Consider the following 27,508-nt stretch of genomic DNA (forward strand, 5'->3'; position numbering starts at 1 on the left):
CTACGTCCTCACGCCACGGCTCTTCATCCGGGAAAGTAGCCCATGGTCTTCCTCATCCTCCTCGAGCTCTAACTCTCCTTCCCCTCCTCCACAGAAGAGGAAGAAGAGTCGCCATTCCTGGCGATCGGTAGACTCTGAGCAGATGGAAAATATCTGGACGGCTATTTCCCACCAAGGAACTGTTCTTGCTGAATTGCTGCTGGAACATTTGCAGCCACCTGCCCTGTTTGCCTCCTTGGGGCCCCTTGAGGCTGCAAGTGCAGATTGGCCCCAGGAGGACATACTGTCCATCATCCATCGAGGATGTGAGTGAACAGGAGCTGGCTTTCCCATCTGAGGACATGGAGTGGGACGGCACCTCCCTTACGTTCAGCTCTCCCTATTGGCAGCACTCATACTGCTAATCAAGAGGGCCACTTCTACATGAAATCCATTCTTTTCCTGGGACCATCTGGCAACAGGTCCTGCTGTTTCCCATTCGATGGACACGATATGTAGGGTGCATGATGCGGAAAAGCTGGGTCTGGACAATTTTCCACTGGTTGAGGCTTCCATTGCTGCCTTGGTCCAGGCGCCTCCTTTGGTGCTCCTATCTAAGAATGCTAACTGCCCCAACAAGCAGTGCCGGGTTTCTGAGGTGATCCTTAAAAGATCCTATTCAGCCGGGCCGTTCGCTGCATGGTTAGGGAACTACAGTAGCATCCTGGTAGCTTACCAGTCACATTTGCTGCAGTCCCTCTCTGAGAACCACAACTCCACAACAGCTGGATGATCTGCACCTGGTAAACAAAATCCTGCTCCGTTTGTCCAAACTCAATGGAATGGCTTCATTGATATCTTCTCGCATGCAACTTGGGCTTTCGAGGCACGTGTGCCAGATGGGAACAAAGCACAGCTGTTTGACACCCCGATCGCTTCAGGGCAGCGTTTGGTCCCCTGGTGGAAGAGATGTAGCAGTGCGGGAATCCACTAAGGAGCTGGTTTGTCTGCTTTCCAAGCGATCACCTCCAGTACGGGAACCAGTGGCAATCTGGCACCCTAAGCCCCAGCAGCCTCAAAGACCAGAACAGCCAGCCTCGACCGCTGCCAGAGGCAATGCCAGCGGCTGCTCACCATGGTAGCTATAATAGGTTCCACTGCCCTGTGCAGAGATAGAAGCCACAGTCCCAGAGCCACTTCTCAGGGAGCCATCTTGAACCACAGACATCTCAGTGTTTACTACCATTCAGACTGGCTATTAACTGCAATTCAAGCACGGTCCCCCTCCCTTTCAGGGTGTGACGGACGACATCAGTCACTTACCCACAGGACACCACTGTGGTGTCTCAGGAGGTAGCAGGAGGTAGGGGGCCAACTTGCAACCCCAACCCCCCATCCCCCCCCCCCCACCCCTCCAAAAAAGCTCACTGCCCATTCCACCACGGGCATGGCAACTTCGTGGGCTTTATTCCAGGGTGCATCTGTCAAAGACATATGCAATGCAGCGGAGCCCTTTTTTTTCAGCTTCATTCGGCTCCTGTCAGTCTCACTACCAGGTTCAACATAGGACTGCAAAGGGTTAACCCTCAAGGCCACTGTGTTCATGATTGCAGCAGGTTTGAAGAAAAAAATGACGCTGAGTTCTGTGAGCGCAGTCCTTTTGATACTGCAGGGGAGGAGTCACGACTGCATCACAGGCTCGGCGAGCAGCTTTGGTATACAATATTCAGGATTGGGGTCTTTAGGAGTTAGATACCCATTCGGTAAAGGTTACGTTTCAATTTCAGGGATCCGGGGTTCTAAAAACGTTTTTAGAAATTGAACCTGTTGAGGTCTCTCTTACAGAGGTAGGGAGAGCGTTCCACAGCAGAGACCCACAACTGAGCGCTCTGCCACCTGTGCTTTTCTTAAAAGCCCTTGGGACAGTAAGCAGCCCAGGAGAGGCCGCCCAGGAATATAAGGGACTGAAAGATCCCTTAACTCTGATGGGGCCAGTCCATTTATAGGTTAAGAATAGGACCTTCAAATCAATCCTAGACTGCAGGGGAAGCCAATGTAGGGCTGCTAGCACAGGGGAAATATGTTCACATTTTTTTGTTCTTGTTCTTTGTACAAGCTGCAGTCAGGATAGAACACAGCTTGTGATACTTGAAAACAGGGCGTTGCAATAATCAAGCCTAGACAACACAACGGCATGCGAAAAACACACAGATTTGTATTGTTTTGATCCCAAAGCATTACCTCCTGTTTTATCTGAATTTAACAATAAAAATATTCTGACATCCACAGCTTAATATCAGCGAGGCAGGTAGTCAGAATATATGAAGGTAAAGTATCACCTGGTTTTAGAGACAAATATAACTGAGTATCACAAACATAACAATGAAAATTGACCTCATGTCTACGGACAGTATCACCCAAGGGCAGCATGTATAGGAAAGCAGAATTGGTCTGAGAGCAGAATCCTGGGGGACACCACATGTCACTTCAGATAGAAAGGAAGACCCAAATCCAGCAGTCTTCTACCATTATTAACCTGCCCCCTGCAACACTACCCCCCCCCCTAGTGGATGAATGATTTCCATTACATGAGAGTAGATGTTAAAACTTCATGCTGATTTGAACTCTGCTCTCGCCAAGATAAGCACCAAACTAAGACGTAGCTTTACAGTAAACTAATGTGATCCATCTGCATCTCCATCCATTTGCATTGCTTTCCATCTGATGATGTAGATATCCTTCTGTCTGGTGTTGATTGCTGAAGTGTAATGCTGGCTCCAGGGATGAGCTCATTTTGCCTCTCCAGCGCATCAGCACACACAACGACTGCGATGCTGGCTCCGGGGATCAACCCAGTGCAGTCTCCCCAGCGCATCAGCATGACAACCATTTGGATTGAACTAAGTAGGGTATATCTTTGGGGTCTTCAAGTGGGCACCTTCCATCTTCTGTGTTTCGTTGACTAGCCCACGACACCTCAAGAGGGCTCGACAGTGATTCTGGCGTCCCAGCATCACCCCCTCTATCCCCCACTCAGCTCAGCCCAGCTTACTTACCTGTACATCAGCGTTGCTTTCTTTCTATTGTGCTTGAGATCCCCATCCAGAATATTTCCATTTCAACCACAGCCAGTTGCTGCTCCTTTCTGCTGCTTCAGATAAGTTCTTCACTGTGTGACACAACTCTTGGCCACTGAACCCGACGTCTCTGAGAAACCGGGTTGTAGAGTGTGCCACAAATGCTCAACAACCCACCTCCACTGGGTAAACTCGGAATCTCCATCCTCGCTGTTCCGCTTCAGCAGCTAGTTGAGCATAACGAAGTTTCTTCCTCTCATACGCCTCATCCACAGCATCTTCCCATGGCACTGTTAACTCTACCAGCGTGTTGATCCAAACCACAAGACAATGTCTGGTCGAAGGTTAGTGGTGGGAATCAGGTGGAAAAAAATAAACACATTGATAAGAAATACCACATAGAACCTCTTTACAGGGGGTCAGGTTAGTGTTACAGGACTGCTGAATTTAGGTCTGATATATTTCTTACTGATACAATTGCAGAGGGATGCTAATATGGTTCCATTCTGCTGTACCCAGTGTAGTTCAGGAGAGAAGAGAGGGGAAAGGAGGACGGAGGGTGAGTGTGGAAGTAGTTTTAAAGATATAAGAACAGAAACACACAGCTGAATTACATTTTTACAGACATTTATTTTGAAACAAAGCATTTCTTGTATAAATTCATGCAATACAATAAATCACCTTTAATTTATGTTTTCATATTGTTTTAATATTTGAATCCTCGGTTGTCCTTATTCATTTCATTTCAATAAACTCAATACATTTCACAACTTATTTGTTTATTATAGGAAACTAACTCCTACTTTTTTTTTTTTACTTTTTTTTTAAAATCTCTATTCATTTTTAATTGTGTTTTATTTTTCAAATCATTTTGAAACCAAATACAAAGAAACCAAAACATAAAACAGATTTAATATAACATCTCTGCTGCCATTATTTCTTATGAACATCTTTTATGTCATTTTAAAATATCTGCTACACCAGGGTAAAGAAATCGTTGTTTGCACAAACCTTGCTGTTTTTGAATAGTGTAGCACTTCCTCGATCACCTGGAAAGTGCAATTGCTCCTTCAACGGCTTCTTTCATTAACCAACCAGCGGCCTCTTTCCCTTTCGACTGCCACCTTTTCACACAGTGATATGCTTTCCCCCCGAAGACACTGATAATGTGATCTAGGAAGTGCGAGGCTACCTGAAAGGAAGGCATGCAAACTGAGAACTTCCTTAACCCAGTGTAGCAGCAGCAGATCCAACTGAAACCCAGGTTTGCTGTAACATCTTTCAATGCTGCATATTTGAGAGCTGTGTAACAACATCATTTCATTTAGGGTTTGTAAACTTAATACAAAGGCAAGGGGAGAGAAGTAAAGAAGGAAATGGTGCTGTGTACTGACCGCTGAGGGTAAACTGTGTCAATTTTCCAAAGATCTTTATAGAATACGACAGACCAGGGCAATCTTACTGAGACTGCAGCACAGACTCTGCCCTAATGCATTATTATTATTATTATTTAGCAATGGCTCCAAACATGATTCAAACAGCCCCCCAAAGTTTCAATCTCCATAGTTTAATATATTATACAGCAGTGGCTCCAAACATGATTTAGACAGCCCTCCTAAGTTTCAATCTCCATAGTTTAATATATTATACAGCAGTGGCATCAGACACTCCCCTATCACCTAGCCTTTCTCACTCTTCTCTTCACAATGGCATTGTCTTCCTAGTATTGGATTTGGTGCTGTCACCCTCTCCTCTATCCTTACACCCGTCCTCTACCCGCTAACCCCTAAACCCTTACCCCGTCTCTCCTTCAAAATTAGAATTGGCACACCCTATTCCCTTCCCCCTCTCACCCCCTTCATCCATTCGCCCTAACCGCTATCCCCATACACCCTCTCGCCTGGACACTGAGAATCGACGGAACCCTGCCCCTCCCCTCCTCCCCATCCCCCCTGCCCCCCCCCCCCCCCCCCCCTCCCCCCCCACCTTCCTTCCTGAAGGACCCCTCCTCTCCTCAGGACTGGTGTACCACACCAATTCAGGGTGTTTGAATTGGAACTTAACCTTCGACAGGAAGCGGTCGGATAGTGCTATCCCCACCCCAGGGGTGGGGCGAGGGAGGGGGGGGAGGGGTGTTACACAATGGCCCCCGCCCTGCCTGTCGATCAGCTGCTGGGAGGAGGAGGAGATGCCCTGGTGGGAGTCTTTCGGGAAGCAGTTGTGGACCTGAAAGAACGCTGCCCTGTCTACTGTCCCGTAGAGAGGAGCACCCAGCCCGCCCAGCCCCGCCAGCTTGGCGTCCCGAGACAGCGTGTACATGGTGATGTCCGCCCCGCCGGAGGAGGAGGAGTGGGGGTTGGGCAGAGTGGACACTGACAGGGGGCCCTGCGAGGGGGGTAGCCCCCCGAAGTTCTTCACCCTGACGGGGGAGGGGTCCCGGGATGGGGAGGGCTCGCTGGAGCGGGAGCTGGAGCGGGAGCGAGGGCGGAAGCGGTAGCTGGGCAGGCGCAGGATGGCAGAGGTGCTCTTGAGGAGGTCAGTCCGCGAGCGGCAGCGTGCCTCCTTGTTCTTCTCAATGTAGATGTTCACAGCCAGCACCCCGATCATCTCCGCCAGGATGAAGCTCAGCCCCCCGAAGTAGAAGGACCAGCCGTAGGAGTAGTGCCACTTCTTATCCTCATCCTTCTTCATGGAGATGTCTCCTGCACTGGCTGAGATGTACACGATCACCCCAATGATGTTACTGAGGCCTGGAGAGGAGAAAGAAAGAGTGAAACAGTGTGTCTCTGTGTGTGTATCTGTGTGTGTGTGTGTCACACACACTCACTCATACACACACACACACACTCACTCTCCCTCTCACTCTCACACACACTCACTCTCACACACATACACAAACACACACTCACTATCACTCACACACACACTCTCTCACACTCACTCTCACACTCACACTTTCTCACCTGCTGCTACAAACAGTATCCCTGCCCCCAGGATGATGTTTCTTTTGCTCTTGTAGAAACGACTTGCTGCAATACACACTCCCCCCAGCAGGAGCAGTATAGCGCTGAGGATAGGGAAGAGACTGGAGGCCCGGACCACTCCTAGAGAAGGGGGGAGGAGAGAGGATTTAGAAATACTTTGCTTTTTGTTCACCAAGGAAGTGTAACATTATCTGAAAGCAGCCAAGCTTGTGCAAACAGGGATTTCTTTAGTTTAGTTTAGTAACAGATAAGAATATCTATGTTTGTTATAACAAGGCAATGCTAGTGTGACCACACTATATAACACTAATATAAAACCCTGCACAGAACTACAGCAGTTACCCAACATGGTGTCCATATAAAGCTGGAATCTAGTGCGCTGGCATTGCCTGCTGTGTGCTGGGCAGAGCCTGGCTGTGCTGTACTGTACACAGGGCAATGCAAGCAGGACCACACTGTATAACCCTGATACACAACCCTGCACAGAACTACAGCAGCTACCCAACATGGTGTCCATATAAAGCTGGAATCTAGTGCGCTGGCATTGCCTGCTGTGTGCTGGGCAGAGCCTGGCTGTGCTGTACTGTACACAGGACAATGCAAGCAGGACCACACTGTATAACCCTGATACACAACCCTGCACAGAACTACAGCAGCTACCCAACATGGTGTCCATATAAAGCTGGAATCTAGTGCGCTGGCATTGCCTGCTGTGTGCTGGGCAGAGCCTGGCTGTGCTGTACTGTACACAGGGCAATGCAAGCAGGACCACACTGTATAACCCTGATACACAACCCTGCACAGAACTACAGCAGCTACCCAACATGGTGTCCATATAAAGCTGGAATCTAGTGCGCTGGCATTGCCTGCTGTGTGCTGGGCAGAGCCTGGCTGTGCTGTACTGTACACAGGGCAATGCAAGCAGGACCACACTGTATAACCCTGATACACAACCCTGCACAGAACTACAGCAGCTACCCAACATGGTGTCTATATAAAGCTGGAATCTAGTGCGCTGGCATTGCCTGCTGTGCTGTAGACAGGTTTACATGTCATTGTGTTGTAACTCACGCAGGACATATTCATTTTGGTCAAAGTCTGCGTCGTCGGGGAAGTGATTAATCTGCGCACAAACGCCACGTTTCAAACCTACAAATACAAAAAGAGGAAAACATGAACAAGCCTGTAAAAAACAAAACAAAAAAACCCATAGATGTCAGTAACATCTAGTGTGTACACATGGGAAAATGTGTGACAAACAGACTCCATACACCCCAGATTCTGACACTCAATAAATTCCGCTAAAAAGGTCCTTAGTAGGTTTCCTCACAATTGGACAAGTGGTTCTCTGGAGATGTGTGGAAATATGAGTGTGACAGACAGACAGACATTTCTAAACATGCAAATCACGTTTTCATTCAAATAAAGAATTGCTTTTTGTTATTTAGAAACTAACGTCCTTGTTGGCTGAAGTACTCTGCAGTTTTCTGCAGGAAGCTGGCTGTCTGTTTCAGCCATGTGGAGCGGTTTCACTGCAGCATGTTGGACTGCAGTCTAAGTATAAGAGAGGAAAGTTACTAAGAAGCAGCGGTTCATTTATGCTGGATCCAGATTCGGTGACAGGTAAGAATTGTACATTTTTAAAATGATGAGCCATAACATGGAAAAAATAATTTCCTATTCCATGAAATGAACAACAAAACTATACTGTAACAATACCGACACCAACAATAAGACAGAACCCCCCAGATCCACAACCAGACTGAAGCAGTTACAGGAGCTGCTTTAAAGCAATGTCTAGAACAAAAATGCTATCCCTCTTCCAAGTGGACATTACCAGAGCCCGATGGGGGAAGAATATAGAGAAAAACAGCATTTATCTGTCCCCGGGGGTTTTTCCAGTTTGAGTGCATGTCCCAGGGTATAACAGGAGCTCTTTCAACCTTTCAACAAATCATGGAGAAAGCTGTTGGAGACATGAATTTACTTGAGGTCCTTGTTACCTTGACGACCTTATTGTTTTTGGAAAGACGTTGGAGGAACATGAAACCAGGCTACTCAAAGTCCTGAGCAGACTGGAAGAGTGTGGCTTGAAGCTCTCCATTGACAAGTGCCTCCTTGTTGGTGTCGGGAGCTGCATTGCCCACCTTTGCCTCGCCTTGTTGAGCAACACCAGCGGCAAAGCGGCTCATCTGATGAACAGAAGCGACGACACTGCTGCTGTCGAGAGTGCTGGCTCTTTGCTGTTGCATCGTAAGGGTTGTACAAATAGTAGTGATCTTATTCAGACACAACGCATCCTAAAATATATCAGTACAGTACAGTTTTGCCATTCAATTCATGGAACAAGAAAACTTTTTTATGTGATGTTTATGGAGTTCTTTTTCAAAAAAGGAATTCTGGCATTCAACATTAACCGCAGATAATAATACTCACATGACTGCTATAATATGGAAGACAGACTGTCGTTGTCTGTGTTGCTGTGCAGCATGATTCTGTGTGTCTGAACTTAAACAGTAATTAGTGGGGTTCCAATAAATAGAGCGTCATACCTCCAAACATGTTGTTACAACTGTTTAAATAACACAGCTTTCATTTTTCATTTCATTGTTAACATCCTGACAATTTTTTACACTTACAATACAGTCTGTTTCAAAGCTCGTTTCAGAATGTCCGCCCTAGTGCACTAGGGTTTGAGATCTGTCTGTTAAATCATTGCAGGAAGAGCGATTAAAAGAAAACACAAAACATAACAACAAGTGCTCTGGCTTTTCAGTTCCGTACCACATCATGGATCGTTATCGCTGTTACCAGTTTGACAATGTGGACAATAATCCTGATAAGTGCACTGCAGCAGACATTTTGAAAATACCTTTGAAACAGATTTTAAAGTTAGAAGTGTAATGAAGTTGCAAGTGTAATGAAAATGAAAAGAAAAATGACATGTACGTTATTTAAACAGTTGTAGTAACACGGGGGAGCATGTAACGCTATATATTTTGGAACCCCGCTACTTGCTCTTAAAGGCTGGTCGAGACCATGATGTAATCATGTTCAGCGTGCACGCTGATAATACACAATGTAAACTTTACTACTCTGCTACTTCTAACTGGGACAGAAGGAGTTAGTATTAATATTAGTTGTGGGTGAAAACCTTGAGCCAGATAAGAATCTATGATGACATCATTGCTGTTCTTTTTACCACCTCTTGTACACTTACTGCAGTGCAGTCATGGCTATGTGATTCGTGGTTACATCAGAGAAAGAAATTAAGAGAGCTGCACACTGGTCTCTGGGGTTGGTAGCTGTGTCTCTCCTATTGAAGAGAGCTGCACGCTGGTCTCTGGGGCTGGTAGCTGTGTCTCTCCTATTGAAGAGAGCTGCATGCTAGTCTCTGGGGCTGGTAGCTATGTCTCTCCTATTGAAGAGAGCTGCACGCTGGTCTCTGGGGCTGGTAGCTGTGTCTCTCCTATTGAAGAGAGCTGCACGCTGGTCTCTGGGGCTGGTAGCTGTGTCTCTCCTATTGAAGAGAGCTGCACGCTGGTCTCTGGGGCTGGTAGCTATGTCTCTCCTATTAAAGAGAGCTGCACGCTGGTCTCTGGGGCAGGTAGCTGTGTCTCTCCTATTGAAGAGAGCTGCACGCTGGTCTCTGGGGCTGGTAGCTATGTCTCTCCTATTAAAGAGAGCTGCACGCTGGTCTCTGGGGCTGGTAGCTGTGTCTCTCCTATTGAAGAGAGCTGCACGCTGGTCTCTGGGGCTGGTAGCTCTGTTTCTCCTATTGAAGAGAGCTGCACGCTGGTCTCTGGGGCTGGTAGCTATGTCTCTCCTATTGAAGAGAGCTGCATGCTGCTAGCTGTGTCTTTCTGCAAGTATTAAACTGAATCTGTCTGTTGTATTGAGTCAGCAACACCATTGAAACATAAAAAATAATAAACAGCTTTCAGGACAAAAACATACAGAATAATGAAGGGGTTCGGTAGCACACCTCTGAGGGATGGACTGGGGATGGACAGCCGGATGATGGACGGAGGGATGGACGTGGTGAGAGATGGAGGATGGATGGAACTCTGCAGGAATTTTCACTTTCTCCCTGAGCCTGTAGAGAGATAGAGAGCTGGAGACACACAGACAGACAGGCAGAGAGACAGGCAGGCCGTCCGTCCGCCGTCCGTGTTTGTGTGGGTCTGACATCAATATATAACTAAGACAGCTGTCCTAGACATAATTACTAAATAAATAGATAGATAGATAGATAGATAGATAGATAGATAGATAGATAGATAGTCACACACCCAGATATTATACAAAGTTAGATATTTCTACTTTCTCCATCACCATCAAAACAGCAGATTCTCCACAGCCTGGAGTGTGAGACAGATAGACAAGCTAACAGAGACAGACAGACAAGCTGGTAGACACACACACACATACACACAGACACCACTCACACACTGTCACTCACTCACACTCACTTTCACACACTCACACGCTCTCCCTCACCCTCTAAGCAGCAGATCCTCCACAGTCCAGAATGAGTGAGTGCGCCAGGGTCCTTCTTGTCTTTGCTGTGGGTGTCGTCAGTGCTGGAGTTGGCTGTGCTGTTGCAGATGAAGGCTCTTGCATAGAGCCAGTAGTCGGTGCCGATCGCCACCGTCATCAGACCGAACGCGGCGAATGCTCCCACTGTGGTGAGCAAGATCTGGATTCCCTTCTCACACCAGACCATCGCGAGCACGAAGCACCATTCCCTGGTGCACAGCGAGACTGGGGAGAGGGAGAGGGTTACCAAGAGTTCAGACAGAAAAAGGGGGTCAGTTTCATTATCCGGCACACAGCAAGACGAGACAGTTTAGAAGTAGTTAAGAAACTGTGCTCCAGTGCCGCCATCTTGACTCAAAAACTCAATTACTTACTATAGGGATCTGGCTCCTTGTTAGAGCCACAATGTGGCCAGTTTCAGATCTAAATCCCCCTCTCACACCACATGGAAATAGAGATCAAATGGAGAGAAGATAGAGTTTCAAGCACTAAGAGTTGTAGCTGTTTTTTGCGTAGCTGTCAAGATTTTGTGTAACTGAACAGACCCAACAGAACTGGTCAATCTGATTTGGTGAAAGCGTTCCACCTTCCTGCCGTGGAATGTGTTCTGCTTGTTTGGAGGAAGAGCCCGGTCTCCTCGACGCGCAGTGCCACACAGTGAAGCATGGGACAGTGTGGCAAAAAGTTTTGAATCAACTACAATTTTAGGATTGAGACCCATTTAAATTTACAGTATAATCGTAAATCTCGAAAAATTACTCACTTCTAAATCTTTTGTAGTCATTTTTGTATTACTTTAGTATAAATACATGTTAATTTGGATTCATATGTTGTTTTTTTCTGACTTTATGTGAACGGAAAGATACAAATTCGCCCGTTTTCTCATTGGAAATAGTGATATTTTGAAATTTACCTGTCCTGGTCACAAAAGCAACGTTTGTGGGGAATAATGGCCATTTTCTATACTTTTGAGGCATAAGCAATTAGGAAATAACACTTACTACCCAGGAACAAAAATTGTGTTCCATAGTGCAATTCATCACAAACTTCTCATCACCAACAATTAATCACCAGCGACAATTCATCATGGACAATAACTCACCAATTAAGGCCACAATATATCATAAAAGCTGTGCTAAAAACAAATCGAGCTGTAATAAATCATAAATAACAGATACAGTACATTTTCACTTACAAATTACATAAATAAAACCCATAATGTACTAACTTTAGTAGTTCATGACCACCCAACTAACAAACAAGCAAAACAAAAATAACAAGTTTGCTTTTCAAACTTTTATTTTAACACTAGAAGCGCAGAAATTTTGAATTACCTACAAGCTCCACACCGGTCGTTTTCACCTGTAGTGTTTTAAACAGCTGTGATATGATAAGGTATCCTCCATGATGACATGTCGCTGGTGATGAATTGTACCTGGTGATGAAGTGCTGGTGATGAACTACTGGTGATGAATTGTTGGTGATAAATTGTTGATGATAAATTGTCATAGACCCATATGACGCCCAATTACTCCCATGTCTTTCACCACTTCCATGTCTTGCTTAAGTGCTGATAGTAATCGTGCTGGTACCCGGTAATTTGCTTGTCTTACCGGCCCAGGAAAGTTCAAAGTGATATGATACTGGGTTAAGTCAGTAGAGCCTGGTACTTCCCACAACAACCCTGGTGGAATAGAAGCTGCCAGCTCCTGCTGCTGTTTCTCATTGAGATGGGCAAGGTCCACTGTTTGGACATCTGTCCGGACGGGAAAATATTGTTTCATTAGCTCTTCTTCCTCTATTACTCTGGCGAAAAGCTGCTCTATAGTTGTCATGCTTTGTGGGTTCCACTCTCTCAACAGATTAACATGGTACTGCTGCTTTTTCTTAGACCTTTCTGGCACGGCTATTTCGTAGGTGACAGGCCTCATTTTCCGAAGCACCTCGTATGCCAACAGACAGCCAACAGACAGCTTTCCTTGTAGGCAACAAAAGCAACACTTTTTGAGATGTTGAGATTGTTCTTCGTCTTGCTGTCTGGCAATACCAGCTTTTCTGTCTTTGCTATGCTTTCTTCACATGTGCTCCAACTGTCTCTCATTTGGAGAACATAGGACAGTACATTCAGTTTTTGTTGTGGATGTTCTCCCTCCCATGCTTCTTTAAGAACATCAAGTGGCCCTGTCACTTGCCTTCCATACAGCAACTCGAGAATCCATTCAACACTTTGGGCACCTCCTGATAGGCAAACAAGATATAGGGTAGCCATTGATCCCAGTCTGAACCAAAACGGAAACAAACTTTTGCAGCATGTTCTTAATGGTTTGTTTGAACCTTTCCACCAACCTGTCAGTCTGGGGGTGGTATGGTATGGTTTTAATCCCTTTATTACTCAACAACTGGTACACCTGCGCTATCAGTCGACAGGTAAAATATGTACCTTGGTCAGTAAGAATCTCAACAGGAATCCCTACTTTTGAAAATAACACAAACAATCTCCCTGCAATATGTCTGGCCTTTATATATCTTAATGGGAATGCCTCTGGGTACCTTATTGTGTAGTAGCAGACCACCAAAATAAAATGATTGACAATTGACAATTCTACTTCACTCCATCACTATATGCATAAAGGGAATGTCTATAATCAGCAGAGATATGAGAGAGAGGCTTGCATGCCTTTCTTCCCTGGAGCTATAAGTTGGCACTCTGGGCATGTCTTAAATATTGTAATACATCTTGGTACATTTTAGGCCAATAAAACCTTTGGGCTACTCTAGCTAATGTTTTATTCTGTCCTAAATGCCTGCCCATGGTAATGAATGTCCTAGTTCCAATACTCATGTCTTCAAAGCAGACAGAAACAAGAGCTGTTCCCCTTCTGAGCTCACTCTATACAGCACTTCCCCCTTGATTACATATTGCTCATCCAAACCACCTCCAATTGCTCACCCTTTTTAAACAGCCCCTCTAAACTACTGTCCTCCTTCTGACTCTCCCCTATTAGGTGCAAAGTCACCCTCTTCCAATGCTGGTGGTTCTATTACCTCTTCTACTCTCGGGGTTCCCCGAAACTTGTCCCTCTACTTTTGACTTTTTCTCTTGGCTACCTTCTCTAACCCTTTCTCTCCTCTCTTGCGAACGGCAACTCTCCCAACCAATCAGCTTCTGGCTCTGGCCTCTCAGCAGCCTGTGCCCTAGTGATGACTACATTACATGCTGTGGTATTTTGTAGCAAGTCTGTTAAGACTGGAATATCTTGACCCAACACCACTGGGTATGTCAACTTATCCACCAACTCTACAGTGACCAGGTAAGATTGACCCTCTATGTCTAAATATGTCTGCAGTAGGGTGTAATTGCTCATCCCATTTTCCTCTGGGTTCCATAACCCCCTGGACATACCCCCGTCCTGCACCAAGGTCTGACCACTACCCGTATAAATTAAGGCTTCCAAGTTTCCCCCATTAATCCCTACTGTAATCACGGAGTCCAGCTGACCTCCACGAACACACTGCTGACTGGGCCTCGGAACATAGCATAAGTTAGTCACCCTAGACTTTCTCAATGGACACCCTGACTTTATATGCCCTTCATGACCACAACTATAACAAATGACCTCTCCTTTCTCTTGTTTTACTGGGGCATTCTGTACCATTAGACTATTATGCTGACCAACACCACCTTTCCATGGGCTAATGTACCAGACTCCTTGGTAAAGCGGTAACCCTTGGGGCCTCGTCTGGCAGAGATGAATGCACCAGCTAGTTGGGCAGCTTCTTGGGCCATGCTCCCGTATCCACACTCGAACCTCTGGGTTGACCATCCACAAGAATTGTTCCATAGTTAGCATCTCAGCTATGCTCTCTTTGCTTTGGTCTTTTGGTCTGACCCATTTCTCAAACAGGTCCTTAAGAGTGCAGAGTTCTTTAGGCATTTCATTGGAAAGGACAGTGACTGACTGAAAACTTTGTCTATAAATCTATATAAATTTCACATTTTTGCAGAATTGCCTCTTTGACTTTTTCATTCTCTAATGTATTGCTCACATCCATGGAAAAATAGGCAATCCTGGCTTTGCCCGTCAAGAATGGCAGCAAGTATATGGCCATTTACAATATCCTCACCTTCAGCATACTTTGGAAGCTTCGGGCCTTTCCATCCCATAGACTGTCCCCTTCCTGACTGCTCCCTTGTCTGGACTGGGCTTGGAGTAAAGGTAGTATGTGTTGGCTGTTGCTCTCTCTTGCTCTGTTCCACCTCGTTGTGTGATTAGGAAGGTCTTAACATGGCTCTGAGTTCAGTCACTCTCGCCACCTCTTCCAGTTGAAACTCACACCTGAGCACTACCTGGGTTGCCCCAGCTACCACCGCATCACCCTCTGTGGCTTCTTGCCTGTCATCTCGTGTTTTCTTGGGTGGCATTTTACTCCGCTTCTGAGCTGCAATGCCCCCTGCTGGCCACTGATTCCACTGCTGCCACCAAATGTAAGATAGTGAGGTCAAGTGGCTGATGTTATGCAGGAAACAGACAGGAGTAATAAAATGCAAGTATTTATTGTTGAACTTCAATCAGAAAGCAAAAAAAAAACTTAAGCAAGAAAGAAACAGTTTCAGAACACACAGCTACTGTCCAGACTCCGAAAAAACTAGAGCCTGCCACCTCTCTCTCTCTCTCTCTGTATATATATATATATATATATATATATATATATATATATATATATATATATATATATATATATATATACACATACACACACACACACACACACACACACACATATATATATATATATATATATATATATATATATATATATATATATATATATATATATATATATATATATATACAGCTCTGGAAAAAATTAAGAGACCACTGCAAATTTTTCTTAAATCAGCATCTCTACATGTATGGCAGCCATTCCATTCCAGTGTCTGTTGAATTCCAACACAGGCACACCTCATTCTACTGAATGAGGTACTGATTAGGGGATCACCTGAACCAAATCTTATTTAACGAGGAAAAGTATAAAAACCACTCCTGTGGTCATCACTATCCTCTTGCAATAGGACCAGCTGGATGGCAAAACAGTGCTAGTAGTACCTCAAAAGTAATTGGAATAAAAAAATAACTATTGACCATGCCCAAAGAGTTGAAAAGGAAAGTTTTGAGTGAGGAAAAGAAGGGTTCAATTCTGGCTTTAGTTGCAGAGTGATACAGTGAGCTTCGGGTTGCTTCCATCCTTAAAATTTCAAAGACGGCGGTTCATAAGAACAAGGTCAAGCAGCACACATTGGGGACAACAAAGCTACAGACCGGCAGAGGGCGAAAACGACTCTCCACTGACCGGGATGACCGCCAACTCATTCGAATGTCACTCAGCAACCGTAGGATGACATCAAGTGACCTACAAAAAGAATGGCAAACGGCAGCTGGGGTGAAGTGCACGGTGAGGACGGTTCGAAACAGGCTCCTAGGGGCAGGGCTGAAGTCGTGCAAAGCTAGAAAAAAGCCCTTCATCAATGAGAAGCAAAGAAGAGCCAGGCTGAGGTTTGCAAAAGACCATAAGGATTGGACCGTAGAGGACTGGAGTAAGGTCATCTTCTCTGATGAGTCCAATTTTCAGCTTTGCCCAACACCTGGTCATCTAATGGTTAGATGGAGACCTGGAGAGGCCTACAAGCCACAGTGTCTCGCACCCACTGTGAAATGTGGTGGAGGATCGGTGATGATCTGGGAGCGCTTCAGCAAGGCTGGAATCGGGCAGATTTGTCTTTGTGAAGGATGCATGAATCAAGCCAAGTACAAGGTTGTCCTGGAAGAAAACTTGCTTCCTTCTGCTCTGACAATGTTCCCCAACTCTGAGGATTGGTTTTTCCAGCAGGACAGTGCTCCATGCCACACAGCCAGGTCAGTCAAGGTGTGGATGGAGGACCACTAGATCAAGACCCTGTCATGGCCAGCCCAATCTCCAGACCTGAACCCCATTGAAAACCTCTGGAATGTGATCAAGAGGAAGACGGATGGTCACAAGCCATCAAACAAAGCCAAGCAGCTTGAATTTTTGCACCAGGAGTGGCATAAAGTCACCCAACATCAATGTGAAAGACTGGTGGAGAGCATGCCAAGACACATGAAAGCTGTGATTGAAAATCAGGGTTATTCCACCAAATATTGATTTCTGAACTCTTCCTAAGTTAAAACATTAGTATTGTGTTGTTTAAAAATGAATATGAACTTATTTTCTTTGCATTATTCGAGGTCTGACAACACTGCATCTTTTTTGTTATTTTTACCAGTTGTCATTTTCTGCAAATAAATGCTCTAAATGACAATATTTTTATTTGGAATTTGGGAGAAATGTCAGTAGTTTATAGAATAAAACAAAAATGTTCATTTTACCCAAACACATACCTATACATAGTAAAACCAGAGAAACTGATAATTTTGCAGTGGTCTCTTAATTTTTTCCAGAGCTGTATATACTTTCCTCCACCTAGCCACTCCCCTGGACTAGCTCAAGACTCAAATATATTAAAAATAAAAATATAATTTGGGCCCCTTCTTTCAGGCAATGATTGGTGGCAAGATGGTGGCACCCTGCAACCCATACACCGGCAAAAAGCTGAAATAATACAAAAATGTGTTTATAGCAGCCTGTATAATTGCCATGAATATGTGCGTCTATTCTTGGCCATAACCACCCACAGCCACAGCTAAACTTCAAAACAGCATACACATTTCATTCTTTATCCACTCCGTGCTGGAAACACCCCCGTTTTAAGTAAGTAAAAAATATTCTAATTTTTAACCCGTTATGGTTACACTTATGTATTCATGCAAGATTATTTTGATAATTAGTTATTTGCGATACACAAAATATATTCAACAATAAACAAGTAGCAGAGATAAAGTAATGTCCTTTAGTCAGGGTTCACATATATGTGATGGAGCACAAGTTATGCTCAGCATTCTCTCCATCACAGTCCCTACTCAAAACCCAGAGAAGCCCGTAACAGGCTTGATTACACACTCTTACCCCTACGTCTTCTTTATTATATATGGAGAGTTGTAATCGACCGAACACAAATACTGTAAAGCTGAAAGAATTGTTTTTTTAACAAACACTCATTGCAAAGCTGCCTGGAGTTGCTGTACATTCGTGGTTTCAGGTGATATCTGCTTGTGCTGTCCCCAGACTGCGTCTTGGTTAGTCTCTCTGAATAGTGTAGAAACTTGTTTTTCTCGTCGGTATTCAGAGGCATGTTTCCCCACTTGAGATCGTGTGACTCCTTGGCGTGAAATGGAGACCGTTTTGAAAAAATACAATTTTCAGGACCGCTGCCGGGTCTGCCAGTTCGAGAGCTCCTGATAATTTATTCGTTATCTGTGAGAGTGAGCCCGGTGAACAGCATTTCCCTTTCCCCTTTTTCTGAGAAACTGTTGTTTTGCAGAGCGTCTCAGTTAGTTTGTAATTGTGACTGGGCGATGACATCAATGCCACGGCAGTGACATCACATTCTTATTATACACACTTACATGGTAGTAATAACACTGTAAACTTCACCAAGCTCTATCGGAGATCACAACTCTTCATATATAACAGTATTATTATATTATTATATAACATATATAACAGTATTATTAATGTTACAGTTTATTACTGTACTTATGATATAAATACTGCTTGGAACTTTCTGACTGAGAAAAATCATCACAAAGCTCGAACAACAGCAAATTCAAATCGCTGTCACCCATGATGCTAGAACAGAAAAACAGAACAAACTGATTTTCGCGAAAAAAACTAAAACTTGTTCCTGTTCCACATCGAAGAAGCTGAACAAATCTTAGTCTGCAGACAGACCCCCCCACCCCCACACACTCAAACACACACACTCAAAACACACACACACCCACCCCCACATACTCAAACAGACACACACACACTCAAAACACACACCCCCACCCCCACACACACACACACCCCCACATACTCAAACAGACACACACACACTCAAACACACCCCACACACCCCCACACACTCAAACACACACACACACACACACACACCGGTATGAGTTTTGTGTCTGTGGTTTGTGTGTGTTTGTACACAAACCACCACACACCCAAACACACACACACAAACACACACACACTAGTTTGTCCTGTGTTTTTGTGTGAGTTTGTGCATGGGGGTGGGGGTGGTGTGTGAGTTTGGTGTGTGTGTGTTTTGTGTGGTGTGTGGGTGGGGTGTACTGAGTTTGTGTGTGTTGTGGAGTTTTGGTGGGGTTGTGTGGGGTTTTTGTGGTGTGTGTGTGGTGGGGGTGTATGAGTTTGTGTGTGTGTGGTGTGAATTTGTGTGTGTGGGGTGGTGTGGGTGTGAGTTTGTAGTGTGTGGTGGGTGGGTGTGTGAGTTCAAACACACACACACCCCCCCCCACATACTCAAACAGACACACACACTCAAACACACACACCCCCACCCCCACACACACACACACACACACCACATACACACACACACACACACACACATACTCAAATACACCCCCCACCCCCACACACTCAAACACACACACACACTCGCACACACACACACACAAACACACACACAAACACACACCCACACACACACACACACACACACACACACACGCACACACACACTCAAACACCCACCCCCCCCACACACTCAAACACACACACACACTCACACATACACTCAAACACACACACACACACACACACCCACACACTCAAACAGACACACACACACTCAAACACACCCCCCCATCCCCACACACTCAAACAGACACACACACTCGCACACACACACTCAAACACACACACCCCCACACACTCAAACAGACACACACAAACTGACTCCCTTTGTTTACCTGAAGAGAGTGATCGACAAGGATGCTAGCAGAGGAGAAGGGATGGACAGAACGTGTTGCCGCTCAATGGAGGAGTGGAGCTCTTCTCCTCTTTCAACCTGTGTTGCTTGCTCCCTCGCTCTCTCTTTCTCTCGGGCAGGTACTTTGTTATTCCCTTCAGTCCGACCTCCTTCCATCTAAGGTGTCTCTCGCTCGCTCTCTCCCTCTTTCTCGTTCTGTCAGTTTTTCTTGCTGCTCGTTTCGGACTCCAGTTTGTTTCCTGAAATCCAAAATCTGTTTTTTAATAATGAGTTCACAGTAAACGTACCAATGTTTTGTTTTTTTCTATTTTTTCAATGCTTTACCATACCGTACTTTAATAAAGGCTAGTTACCATGGTTTGTTCATTTTAATATGCTTTACCATGCCTGTCTCTGCTGTGCCGTGCTACCCGATGCATTACCATGCTTTATTACACCTTGCTGTGCTTTTATTGTGGTACTCCTATAGTGTAGTAGCAACAACATGGAAATTCATGTTTTGCTCCAACATATTTCAGAACTGGGCATTTGCGAGCTGCGTGGTGAAGGTGAGTGCAGGACAGGTCAGAATGGAGAGGAGAGAGTGATGGGGATGAAGGTGAGAGAGGGAGAGAGAGAGAGAGAGAGAGGCGCAGTTGCAGCTGCCTCTCTTTCATGCGGCAGTCTCCATGGCAATGCTGAATCTCCTGATTACATTCAAGTCAGAGAGAGAGGAGAGGAGGGGGAGGGGGAGAGACATAGAAAGGAAGGAGAGTGAGAGGTTAAGAAGGCAAGTGAAGGGGAATAGAGAGAAGGAGCAGAGCGAGGGAAGAGTGAAAGGGGAGAGAGATGAGTGAGGGGATGAGAGAGATAGAGAGGAGAATGGGGAGAGGGAAGAGAATATGGAAGAGGAGGGAGAGAAAGAGACAACAAGAGTGAAGTATACAGTGTGAGATGCATATAGCAGAGTGACTGACAGTGTGAGATGCATATAGCAGAGTGACTGTGAGAGTGTGAGATGCATATAGCAGAGTGTCTGTGAGAGTGTGAGATGCATATAGCAGAGTGTGTGAGAGTGTGAGATGCATATAGCAGAGTGACTGTGAGAGTGAGATGGCAGAGTGTGAGAGTGTGAGATGGCAGAGTGACTGTGAGAGTGTGAGATGCACATAGCAGAGTGACTGTGAGAGTGTGAGATGGCAGAGTGACTGAGAGTGTGAGATGCATATAGCAGAGTGACTGAGAGTGTGAGATGCATATAGCAGAGTGTCTGTGAGAGTGTGAGATGCATATAGCAGAGTGACTGAGAGTGTGAGATGCATATAGCAGAGTAACTGTGAGAGTGTGAGATGCATATAGCAGAGTGACTGAGAGTGTGAGATGCATATAGCAGAGTGTCTGTGAGTGTGAGATGGCAGAGTGACTGTGAGAGTGTGAGATGCACATAGCAGAGTGACTGTGAGAGTGTGAGATGGCAGAGTGTGAGAGTGTGAGATGCATATAGCAGAGTGACTAAGAGTGTGAGATGCATATAGCAGAGTGACTGTGAGAGTGTGAGATGCATATAGCAGAGTGACTGAGAGTGTGAGATGCATATAGCAGAGTGACAGAGTGTGAGATGCATATAGCAGAGTGACTGTGAGAGCGTGAGATGGCAGAGTGACTGTGAGAGTGTGAGATGCATAGAGCAGAGTGACTCAGACAGTGTATTTTAGTAATACAGCGCTCCCTCAATATTTCACTGTATGGTAAATCACTAGTCTGGTTAAGTCACTGTGACGCCATGTTGACAGTAAACTGCTCGACTCCTGTATCGTTCTGTCTAAGGGCTCTTTGCCAATTCAATGTTTTATATATTTCACATTTGCTGATGGTTAAGTCAGATAGCAAAATAAAGAGGGAAGGATTTGTATTAGGAATAATAGAAGCAAGTACATTGTCTATGGATTTACTACTACTACTACTACTACTAATAATAATAATAATAATAATAATAATAATAATAATAATAATAATGCTGAAGCTTGTATTTGTTCTCTAGTTAAATTATTTCAGGTTGAACTCCTCTCGCTACACTCCACTGCATTATATTAATTGCGACATAATTCATTTCCAGTGATTCAGAGTGCTGTCTCACACTCGTCCCCTCGCTGAACCAACCAGAGCACCAGCGCCAATACTCACTGACAGACACTGACACGCCCACTCACACTCACTGACAGACACTGACACGCCCACTCACACTCACTGACAGACACTGACACGCCCACTCACACTCACTGACAGACACTGACACGCCCACTCACACTCACTGACAGACACTGTAACGCCCGCTCACACTCACTGACAGACACTGACACGCCCACTCACACTCACTGACAGACACTGTAACGCCCACTCACACTCACTGACAGACACTGACACGCCCACTCACACTCACTGACAGACACTGACACGCCCACTCACACTCACTGGCAGACACTGACACGCCCACTCACACTCACTAACAGACATTGACACACACACACTCACACACACACACCCACTCACACACACACACACACTGAGACACATAAGAACATAACATAAGAACATAAGAAAGTTTACAAACGAGAGGAGGCCATTCGGCCCATCTTGCTCGTTTGGTTGTTAGTAGCTTATTGATCCCAAAATCTCATCAAGCAGCTTCTTGAAGGATCCCAGGGTGTCGGCTTCAACAACATTACTGGGGAGTTGGTTCCAGACCCTCACAATTCTCTATGTAAAAAAGTGCCTCCTATTTTCTGTTCTGAATGCCCCTTTGTCTAATCTCCATTTGTGACCCCTGGTCCTTGTTTCTTTTTTCAGGCTGAAAAAGTCCCTTGGGTCGACAATGTCAATACCTTTTAGAATTTTGAATGCTTGAATTAGGTCGCTACGTAGTCTTCTTTGTTCAAGACTGAACAGATTAAATTCTTTTAGCCTGTCTGCATATGACATGCCTTTTAAGCCCGGAATAATTCTGGTCGCTCTTCTTTGCACTCTTTCTAGAGCAGCAATATCTTTTTTATAGCAAGGTGACCAGCACTGCACACAATATTCAAAATGAGGTCTTACTAGTGCATTGTACAGTTTTAACATTACTTCCCTTGATTTAAATTCAACACTTTTCACAATGTATCCGAGCATCTTGTTAGCCTTTTTTATAGCTTCCCCACATTGTCTAGATGAAGACATTTCTGAGTCAACAAAAACTCCTAGGTCTTTTTCATAGATTCCTTCTCCAATTTCAGTATCTCCCATATGATATTTATAATGTACATTTTTATTTCCTGCGTGCAGTACCTGACACTTTTCTCTATTAAATGTCATTTGCCATGTGTCTGCCCAGTTCTGAATCTTGTCTAGATCATTTTGAATGACCTTTACTGCTGAAACAGTGTTTGCCACTCCTCCTACTTTTGTGTCGTCTGCAAATTTAACAAGTTTGCTTACTATACCAGAATCTAAATCATTAATGTAGATTAGGAATAGCAGAGGACCTAATACTGATCCCTGTGGTACACCACTGGTTACCACACTCCATTCTGAGGTTTCTCCTCAATCAGTACTTTCTGTTTTCTGACACACACACACACACACACACACACACACACACTGACAGACACATACTGACACACACATACTGACACACACATACTGACACACACACACACACACACAGATTAAATGTGTACAATGTGAGAGACTGAAGGACATTCGAATGGGGATGTCTTCAGCCAGCAAGCTTTAAATCTAAAGTTTCACTCTATACAACAGCAAACCCAAAAAGAAGTAAAGGACAGACAAGTTTCCCTTCTTTTGTTGAATTACATTGTTTTGTTCTATTGAATGCAATAGAAGCAATCAGCAAAACACAGTTTGGAATATATATATATATATATATATATATATATATATATATATATATATATATATATATGTAATTCTGCTGCTATTGTATATATTAGCTGATGGACTTTCTGGTAAACTAACAAAACCACTGACCCATTAACCTCAGTGGATGTTATATTCTGCACTTGCTAAAGCTTTTCTACTTTACTGCCTGGGACTGAAGCTTTTTTTATGCCTGTGATCCATATTGCATCATTTTGTGTTCCATATTCCCACGGGTGTTTGAATGTTAATTAAAATGATCATTAACAACAGTGGGATTTAATTATTATCACTGGCATGTGATCAGCAAAGAAAAAAACAACATAAAGAGCTCAGAAAAGTTACCTAATTGAATTAAATGATGCTTTCTCAATATAACTGACTGGTTCTGAAAAAAGCATACATTGAAAATAAAGTGAAAGTTAGGAAATATCATCTTGCAATGAACAGGTTCCTACGATACTGTGCACGGTGTTCTCATCTATTTCAAACTTTGCATCTGATTCATATCAAATTAGCTTCATACTGGGCTTGTTTGTATCTGAATATCTCACAGGGAGCTCAGAGCAACCCAGGAACACATGTGAGTGAGTCTCACCGGGGCTAACGGACGACCCTGGAGTGTAAGAGTGGAGAAAATATAACCCGTGTTCACTGTATTGGGGCATAACCGTAGAACTATGTAAGAACAATACAGGCTGTGTAATGACCTGCAGACAGACGGACATAACGTTTCTCACATTTCTATATGGCACAAATGCAGCTCCACAACTGGAAGAATATATATATTTCACTCCATAGTGAATTATAAAGCTTTTAAAAAAATGCAACTCTTTTTTTTTTTTTGTTTGAATGGAAAATGAATGGTTAGTTACCAGGCACAAGCATGATGGGAAATACTGTACAGTGACTGCACCTGGATTTGGCACCTTCTTTCTTTATTTTTTTTTGGGCAAACTCCATGGTCGAACACGTATTTTTGAAAAATCAAACTGTGCTCAGTTCTTCTCAGTGTTTTGAATGAGCGGGCTGGAAAAGTCCGCTCCGCTCCAGCAGCTACCTCGCTCCGCTCCCCTGCTCCATATAGAATTGGCTCACTCTGCTCCCCGCTCAGCTCACACTCTCTGACACTGAGACACACACACACTGACACCCACACACTGCACATTGAGAGATACACACACTGAGACACACACACTGAGACACTGACACACACACACACACACACACACTGAGACACACACACTGACAACCACAAACACACTGGCACACACACACACACTGCACATTGAGAGATACACACACTGAGACACACACACTGACACACACACACACACTGACACCCATACACTGCACATTGAGAGATACACACACTGAGACACACACACTGACACCCACACACTACACACTGAGAGATACACACATTGAGACACACACACTGACACCCACACACTGCACATCGAGAGGCACACACACTGACACACACACACTGCTCATTGAGAGTTACACACACTGAGACACACACACTGACACCCACATACTGCACATTGAGAGATACACACACACTGACACACACACTGAAACACACACTGACACACACACACACTGACACCCACACACTACACATTGAGAGATACACACACTGAGACACTGACACACACACACACACACACTGAGACACACACACTGCACATTGAGAGATACACATACTGAGACACACACACTGACACACACACACTGCACATTGAGAGATACACACACACTGACACCCACACACAGCACATTGAGAGATACACACACTGACACTGACACACACACACACACACACACTGAGACACACACAAACAACCACAAACACACAGGCACACACACACACACTGACACACACACACTGACACACACACACTGCACATTGAGAGATACACCTACTGAGACACACACACTGACACACACACACACTGCAAACCACCTTGTGGAGATGACTCCTACTGTGTGACTGTGTGTGTGTGACGTGTAACTGCACATGTGAGATACACACACTGAGACACACACACTGACACACACACACACTGACACACCCACACACTGCACATTGGTAGATACACACACTGAGACACACACACTGAAACACACAGACACACACACACACACACACACACACACACACACACACACACACACACACACACAAACACATTTAAATGAAGAATTTACAGCTCTAAAATAAAATACATCCATCAATCAATCCACTTTGTATAAAGTATCTATCTACCTATCTATCAATCTATTTTTTGATGGATAGATTGCTCTGGTTTTTAAAATGTAATATTTTACTATGATTGCTGAATATGATTGTTGAACAACACTGACCAATAAAGATCATTTTTAAAACAAAAAATCTATCTATCTATCTAGTACTTTATAATATACTCCTATACACATTTGCAGTACCAGTATGTACTCTGTGTGTGTGTGTGTTATTGAAATTATTGAAATAGTGGGTTTTCAGTTTATTAATTACTTTCCTTCTTAATATACTGTATCTATAACTGTACTACATTTACAGAGTAATTCCTATATGGACACACACAGGAGCGCGCACACACACACACACACACACACACACACACACACACACACACACACACACACACATTTATGTATATAACTGCGTTACTCCTATATACATGTATATGTCAGTGTGTAGGCATATCTGTTAAATAGACGTGTCCACCGACAGACACACACACACACACACACACACACACACACACACACACACACACACATATATAATATATATATTATATATATATATAGATATATTTAATATATCTATATATATATATATTACATAAGTTTTCTTATGATTATAAATTAAAAGAAATGAAAATTAAAATAAACAACGAAAACGAAACAGACAGACAGGCAGAAAGATATATAGATATACATGCTTACATATCCATCGCGAAACTACATAATTCTACACATCGCGTCCATCTATAATAATAATAATAATAATATTAATAATAATAGTAATAATAATAATAATAATCGTGGATCCTCGCCTCCTTACCTCTGCATCTATTCGTTTTCACACAGCGGCATGTAGCAGGTCCGGTCCTCGCAGAGTGCGGAGACTCGCGGTTGAGCGCTTCCTTATTCCTGAGATTCTTAACGAAAATAAATAAATAAATAACTAAATAAATAAATACATGTAAAACAGCGAACACAGATATCCTCATACATATCAGTCCAAACTGTTTTTTTTTTTTTTTTATACCAATTCGGAAGTAAACAAGATCGGGCACCAAATAAATACATTATGAAATAAATACTAAACCGCTGCCCCCCCCCCCATATATATATCATAACGCCAAAATGTAAATTACAGCTCATTCAAATATGTTTCGCAGTCCAATCTATATATGATCAAATAGACGGCGTGTGTCTAAAGTCAAACACAATATAGCGATCAATATATACCTTGAATAAAATGCCAGCCTCTAATTGCAGCGCTATACCGGCTCTGCTCTGCAGTAAAATCACACAAAGCAATGGCGTTCGCTTATATGATACACAAGCGTGCTTACTTCCTTAAAATAAAAAAAAAAGAACGAAAAATGCGTCTTTTCATCTAAAAAATATATTATACAACAATACCGGGTTTAATTCAGCTATTGCAAACACACATCGCTATTGCGTGTGTGTGTGTTTAAATATACATATGTATGTATATATACCATACCAATATATGTATAGGATCACCTATTCGGCAGTGCGTCTGTCGATCTGTCTGTCTGTCTTGTGTCTTACCGGTGTCTTGTGAAAATACCCGTACACCTTGACGAGGCGATATATTATAATAAGCTAGAACTGTATGCTTCGTTGCAGCCCTACGTTCTGTCAAGTGCTGCTGTGTTCGGTGGGGCTAGCCCAGTCCGGTCCGGTTCACTTCAGTATCGCAGGACTGTGGTGTGTATAATGCATGCGCGCTGCAGCGCCGCTCTCCGCTTTGATCGAACAGAATGCAATGCAGGCAGGCAGACCAGCGAGGAGCCAAGCAAACGACTTCGGCTGTTTCCGTCAGCTGTGCCCTCTCGGCTCAGTGT

The 27,508-nt window shown here is 44.1% G+C and overlaps 1 protein-coding gene across 1 annotated transcript; it reads right to left on the bottom strand.

Annotated features, from left to right (window-relative positions):
* On the bottom strand, positions 1–27,425 carry LOC121302147 (voltage-dependent calcium channel gamma-4 subunit-like). Its single transcript, XM_041231968.1, has 9 exons — positions 27,145–27,425; positions 26,473–26,569; positions 19,483–19,741; positions 10,541–10,804; positions 7,112–7,189; positions 6,020–6,160; positions 5,043–5,806; positions 4,152–4,248; positions 1–134 (listed from the first exon to the last, which is right to left on the bottom strand). Exons 4-9 carry the CDS (start codon positions 10,764–10,766, stop codon positions 1–3), a joined length of 1,440 nt encoding a protein of 479 aa, XP_041087902.1. The 5' UTR covers positions 10,767–10,804; positions 19,483–19,741; positions 26,473–26,569; positions 27,145–27,425.
* Positions 27,426–27,508: the final 83 nt, after the last annotated feature.

The sequence above is a fragment of the Polyodon spathula genome, chromosome 29, assembly GCF_017654505.1.
Source record: "Polyodon spathula isolate WHYD16114869_AA chromosome 29, ASM1765450v1, whole genome shotgun sequence".
In the NCBI taxonomy this organism is placed as follows: Eukaryota; Metazoa; Chordata; class Actinopteri; order Acipenseriformes; family Polyodontidae; genus Polyodon; species Polyodon spathula.